A 6,356-nucleotide genomic window follows, 5' to 3' on the forward strand; every position below is an offset into this window, starting at 1 on the left:
TGGTCAAGCTTGCTTACAGGCCTTGAACTAAGATCCTGCTTGTTTCTGTGTACAAGGGGCAGAAGGAGTCAGAGTGGAAAAAATCCCCTCCCTAGGCTCGACCCAGGTCCACCAGAGCTGCTGGGGAGAGGAACCCCTCCCTCAGCCCGGCTCAGGACCACAGCAGCTGCCATGGCTGGGGAGAGGTGCCTCTCACCCTGCCCCGAGCTGCTGCGGTGAGAGAGGGCTGGGGGGGTGTCCTCTCCCCACCGCAGTCTGCACCCCAAACCCCTTGTAAGGGAAAATCCAGTGGCATCCAAACCTTATAGGCCCAAGCCTCATGTCGAGCTGCCAGGGTCAGCTCGCTGAAATGAGGGCACAGAGGAGGCAGTGGAAAGTACCCAACAGTCCCCTAGCCAAAAACAATTGTGCCATATCCTTCACGGTCACCGTTTAACCGCAAAAGGACAGACAGTAAATACCAGGAGAGGCCTAACATGGGAAGAATTTAAGTTTGCTCTAATTTATATTTATTTTGCAACATTTCTAGTAAGGAAATGACAAGGCAATGTCTGCAGCCTTGTGTAACGAGTTTGTGCTTTTAAGCTTTATAAGCCTGTCTGTAACCAGCTTCGGGGAGGCTGTTTCCAATAGCGGTCCACCCCTGTGCGCTGGTAATCAGTCAAAGGCCTCAGGCGGTTCTGATCCAAACACAACGCGTGGTCGTTTTTCCACGACAAGGCTAACCCTAACCCTAACGTCACGAGATTTGTAGAAGCGGGGATTGTGCGAGGCGGATGGGGAAACGACATGAGAAGCTGTTTTCTAACCTTGCTTTCAGATAAGAATGGGAAGGAAAATGTATAACAAGATTCAGCTGTATCCATTGATATATGTGAGGGGAACCTATAAATATGTGCTTTAAACTGTTGTACTTTGGAGACCTGCCTAAGAAAGGGAAGGCCCCTGTCCCCGTAGGCTCCCCCTGCAGTTGCTTGAAATAAACTGCCTCTGACTTGCTGCTAACAAACACAAGAGTGAAGACTCTGTTTCTTCCATGGGAATCTGCGGGTGACATGGACTGAAGCCCCTTCTGTAACCTCCCCCATTGCTCCTCTCGCCCTGACAGACTGAGGAATCACGTCCACATTTCGCTCCAGATGGTCCCGTCTTCCAGGAGACAGGGAAGGGAAATGGCTGTGATGGAGCCAGCTCAGGTAGGAGATTTTCAGGGAGCTACTGGGCGGGGTGAGGGAGAGGCAGAGAGGATACAGGGTGTGAGAAACCTGCTGATTTTTTGAGTAGGCCCATTGGAGGCGGGGTAGGGGAGAGGGGACATTCCCCCATTTCTCAAACAGGAATCAACCCCGTAGGCAGGCCTGGGAACATTTTCCAGACTCCCAATGCTGGAGCCTGGACCCACTGGCCTGAGGCTGCTGTGAAATATGAAGAGAAGCTGTTGGTATTCCGGTTGCTGTCCCCGGCTCAGAGCTCTGCTTCCCATGTCAGGCTGTGGCTGGCAGGCATGTGGGAAATAAGAAATCCCAGCCCTGCTCCGTCTGATGTGGGGGATAGGGAGCGCTCACCTTCTTCCCACCCTGAAGCCTCTGAGCTGGGTGGGGGTGGGATTCTGCCAGTCTGGCCCTCCCAGAGCTTCACATTTTTTTCCCCTTCCCGTGACTAGTGGGATTGTATCTGGGGCAGCAGGTGCTGAGGGAGGGACTCTTGTTGTTTCAGATGCCGGTGACCTTCGAGGAGGTGGCTGTGTATTTCACCCAGGGGCAGGGAGCTCTGCTGGACCCCGCTCAGAGAGCCCTCTACAGGGACGTCATGCAGGAGACCTATGAGATGGTGACCTCGCTGGGTAAGGGATTTCCGTCCACTCTGTTATTAGAAGCCATGGGACTTACGTATCTGAATGTGTTCAGGTTCTTCCTCAGTCAGTTACATTAGAGGCGAATGGGTTCCATAATGCACAGCTGCCCTGTGAGAGAGAGTTGCATCTCTGTGCCCTCTCCAGTGGAACATGGGTGTCAAAACCCAGTGGACAAGCTAAACCATCCCCACCCCTCCACCTTTCAAAGGGGCATAAATCGAGCATTGTCCTGTCTGTGTGGTTTCTTGGCTGCACACACAATCCCTGTTCACCTCCCTTGTTGGGACTAGCTCCAGCCCAGGGGAGGGCTCTGGGCTTTGCAGGTTTAGAAAGAGGCAGGGGTTTAAGTGCAGAGCTGCGTGTGAGTCAGCAAGGCCCCCAGAGTGCAGAGATCCTGGGAACGCCTAGTGAGGGTGTAGTAATAATTCAGCTCACCTCCCCAGACAACTTCCTCTGCGCAAGGGGGCTCAGTGACCACGTTCCCTTCCTCTTGGATGCCACGTTCCTCCAGCAGAGCACAGAGACAGGTTCCACTCACGGAATGTCCTTAGTGACAAATACTCCACCAGTGCTCCATGCACCCTGATCTGATCTGATTTCACCCCCTGCGCAGGATTTCCCCTTGCCAAACCTGAGCTTATCGCCCGCCTGGAGCAAGGGGAAGAGCCGTGGGTGCCCGATCTCCAGACCTGCGAGGAAAGAAGGCTTCCAAGATGCCTCCATACAGGTGAGGACTGACACAGAACCATCTAGGGAGGGAAGGAAAAAGTTGAGAATCCCCAAATATGGTGTGAGTAAACACCTTCAGTTCTTCCTCGTTTCAGCCAGGACAGGGCTGTAGTCAGCAAATATCGCTCACGACTTTCCACCCATCCTCTTAGCTGCAGGAGTTTCCTTCCCATTTCTCCTTCACTTTGGGTGGGATGTGGAGGCAGAATCCAATTGCTCAGTCTCTCTGTTGGGTTTTCCCTCGGTGCTATTCCTCTTTCTTCCAAGCACAATGACTCCTGTCTGGATTGTCTCTCTTCCAGAAGGTGCTGAGCGAGGGAATGAGAATGGGGAGGAGAATCATCATCAGGAAGTTCCTGGAGAAGTGCAACCCCAGGCGACCTTTGCGGGAGGAGCTGAAGGGAAATGTTTCAGTCCAAAGTCAGCACGAAAGTCACTTAAGAAAAGCCACACAGGAGAGAGACTCAACAAGTGCTTGGACTGTGGGAAAAGATTCAAACAGAGGTCAAACCTTGTTCAACATCAGGCAATTCACACAGGAGAGAGACTCCACAAGTGCTTGGACTGTGGGAAAAGTTTCATGCAAAGGTCACACCTTGTTCAACATCAGTCAGTCCACACAGGAGAGAGACCCCACAAGTGCTTGGACTGTGGGAAAAGTTTCAAACACAGGTCACACCTTGTTCAACATCAGAAAATCCACACAGGAGAGAGACTCCACAAGTGCGTGGACTGTGGGAAAAGTTTCAAACACAGGTCACACCTTGTTCAACATCAGTCAGTCCACACAGGAGAGAGACCCCACAAGTGCTTGGACTGTGGGAAAAGTTTCAAGGAAAGGTCCTACCTTGGTAAACATCAGGCAATCCACACAGGAGAGAGACCCCACAAGTGCTTGGACTGTGGGAAAAGTTTCATACAAAGGTCAGACCTTGTTTGTCATCAGTCAGTCCACACAGGAGAGAGACCCCACAAGTGCTTGGACTGTGGGAAAAGTTTCATACGAAGGTCACACCTTGTTTGTCATCAGTCAGTCCACACAGGAGAGAGACCCCACAAGTGCGTGGACTGTGAGAAAAGTTTCATAAGAAGGTCACACCTTGTTCGACATCAGGCAATCCACACAGGAGAGAGACCCCACAAGTGCTTGGACTGTGGGAAAAGATTCATACAAAGGTCAGACCTTGTTTGTCATCAGGCAGTCCACACAGGAGAGAGACCCCACAAGTGCTTGGACTGTGGGGAAAGTTTCATACGAAGGTCAGTCCTTGTTACACATAAAGTAGTCCACACAGGAGAGAGACTCCACAAGTGCTTGGACTGTGGGAAAAGTTTCAGACGGAGATCAGCCCTGGTTAAACACCAGAAAATCCACACAGGAGAGAGACTCCACAAGTGCGTGGACTGTGGGAAAAGTTTCAAACACGGGTCACACCTTGTTCAACATCAGTCAGTCCACACAGGAGAGAGACCCCACAAGTGCTTGGATTGTGGGAAAAGTTTCATACAGAGGTCAGAGCTTGTTAGACATAAAGTAGTCCACACAGGAGAGAGACCCCACAAGTGCTTCGACTGTGGGAAAAGTTTCAAACACAGGTCACAGCTTGTTTGTCATCAGTCCGTCCACACAGGAGAGAGACCCCACAAGTGCGTGGACTGAGAGAAAAGTTTCATAAGAAGGTCACACCTTGTTTGTCATCAGTCAGTCCACACAGGAGAGAGACCCCACAAGTGCTTGGACTGTGGGAAAAGTTTCACATGGAGATCAGACCTCATTCAACATGGGAGAATCCACACAGGATGTAAAGTTCTGTGACACATGGCATGAGCCCCAGAGGGACAGACGGTTCCACGGGCAGTCCTCCTTCGATACCCCATTAGAGATTTCAAAAGGTCTCTTACCTCTTGATTGGCGCCTTGGGGTTCGAAGGGGAACAGTCCGCAGTAGCTGCCGCTGGCTGAGCTGGGCGTTACCATCCGAGTCACGGCATCAATAATTGTGGAAGAAAACAGAGTTTTTACTTTTAGGTTGATTGTAACAAATCAGAGACAGTTTATTCTTAAGCAATTGCAAGAGGGGAACTGCACACCCAGGCAGGGAATCTTTCTTACTCCAGGTAGGGCTCCAAAGATAAACAGTTGGAGCAAGACTTTCTACCTTTTTTTTTAATCGACAATAATGATTATAGCTGAACAACCTTGCCACTTGCTGAATCCAGAAAACAGGATCTACATAAAGGTCCATCAGCGAAAGACCGCCCTGGCTCCATGCTGGAAAGGCCCTTGTCAAGTCCTGCTGACTACCAACACCGCTGTAAAATGCCAAGAACTGACTGCCTGGACCCGTGCTTCTCACTGCAAAAAGGCCTCTCCACCTCAAGAGGACTTTACGACTGATGATCAGCCTGTTTCTCCTTCTGGTGCTGCTGTTTCTTTTGGGCAGCAGAAAAAAAGGATAAGTTAAAGTGCTAGTAACCTCTTCCTTGTCCACTGACAGAACTACCATGCATTTGATTTGTGCTAAAAAACCTAAAGCATTACAGGGTGATGTGCTAGTAACCTCTCCCCTGCAAAATGCTAAACCACCACTGTGCCAAGAAGTAGGAACACTTACTCTACTGAAACCACCAAAGCCCAGGGATTTCTGACCACAAAGAACATTAAAAACTGGCACTGGTGGGGAAAAAAAATATTGTATACTAGCAAGAAGGAAATTATGGGGACGAGTCTTGGTTAGTTAGGATTATAGGGGAAAGTGTCAGAGTGGCCACCAGTGAGAGTTGCTGGCCACACTCTGAGGCCACCAAATTTGGTCATGAGATCCCCTGGGCCAGATGCTCATGATGGGCCCTTCTGATCATAGCGCCTGGGAGTGGAACAGGAGACAGGTGTGACGACACATTGCAAAACCCTCACGTTTTGCTACTAGTTGCAGTTTCTGCCGCACAACGTGACCATCTGGGCTCCTGCTCAGGACTTGCTACCGCCTGGTCCATAGGGTTGCGAATCAGGAGGGACAGGGTTTGTGGTCGAAAACACTCACATTCTGCTTCCTCTTGGCTAATGTGCCAAATTGACCTATTGCAGGGGTCTGGGGGGTTCTGCATTTTAATTTAATTTGAAATGAAGCTTCTTAAGCATTTAAAAAACCTTATTTACTTTATATACAACAATAGTTTAGTTATACATTATAGCCATAAAAAGAGACCTTCTAAAAATATTAAAATGTATTACTGGCATGCGAAACCGTAAATCAGAGAGACTAAATGAAGACTTGGCACAGCTCTTCTGAAAGGTTGCCGAACGCTGATCTTTTGGATGCTTGAGGCATGCTCTTTCACTTTTTTGTGTGTGAATACATGAAAAGGGAGGTAAGGTTTGGGGGTACAGAGCACTCCTCTGACCCCAGGGTGGTAACCAGAGTGGCCCCATTCATTTTTTCCACTGGCTTCCTCCTTGATTATTTCCAATGACTTGGCTGCCTACGCACCTGTCACTGGTCCGGGGATGGTTGTGCCCCTGTCACTGGTCCAGGGATGGTTGCAAATCTGGAGGGATGGGGTTTGTGGTCGAAAACGCTCACGATTTGCTTCCTCCTGGCTAATGTGCCAAATTGACCTATTGGATGATTGAGGCGCGCGCTTCCACTTTTTTGAGTGTGAATACGTGAATAGGGAGGTAACGTTTGTGGGAACAGAGCACTCTCCTGACCCCAAGGTGGTAACCAGAGTGTCCCCATTCATTTTTTCCACTGGCTTCCTCCTTGATTATT

General features: G+C 49.9%; 1 protein-coding gene across 1 annotated transcript; it reads left to right on the forward strand.

The window, feature by feature from the left end:
- Positions 1-1,172: 1,172 nt before the first annotated feature.
- LOC123346567 (zinc finger protein 436-like) lies at positions 1,173-5,700 on the forward strand. The gene is made up of 3 exons (XM_044984042.1): positions 1,173-1,196; positions 2,469-2,582; positions 3,279-5,700. Exons 1-3 carry the CDS (start codon positions 1,173-1,175, stop codon positions 4,242-4,244), a joined length of 1,104 nt encoding a protein of 367 aa, XP_044839977.1. The 3' UTR covers positions 4,245-5,700.
- The last annotated feature ends 656 nt before the right edge of the window (positions 5,701-6,356 follow it).

The sequence above is a fragment of the Mauremys mutica genome, chromosome 12, assembly GCF_020497125.1.
Source record: "Mauremys mutica isolate MM-2020 ecotype Southern chromosome 12, ASM2049712v1, whole genome shotgun sequence".
Lineage (NCBI taxonomy): Eukaryota > Metazoa > Chordata > Testudines > Geoemydidae > Mauremys > Mauremys mutica.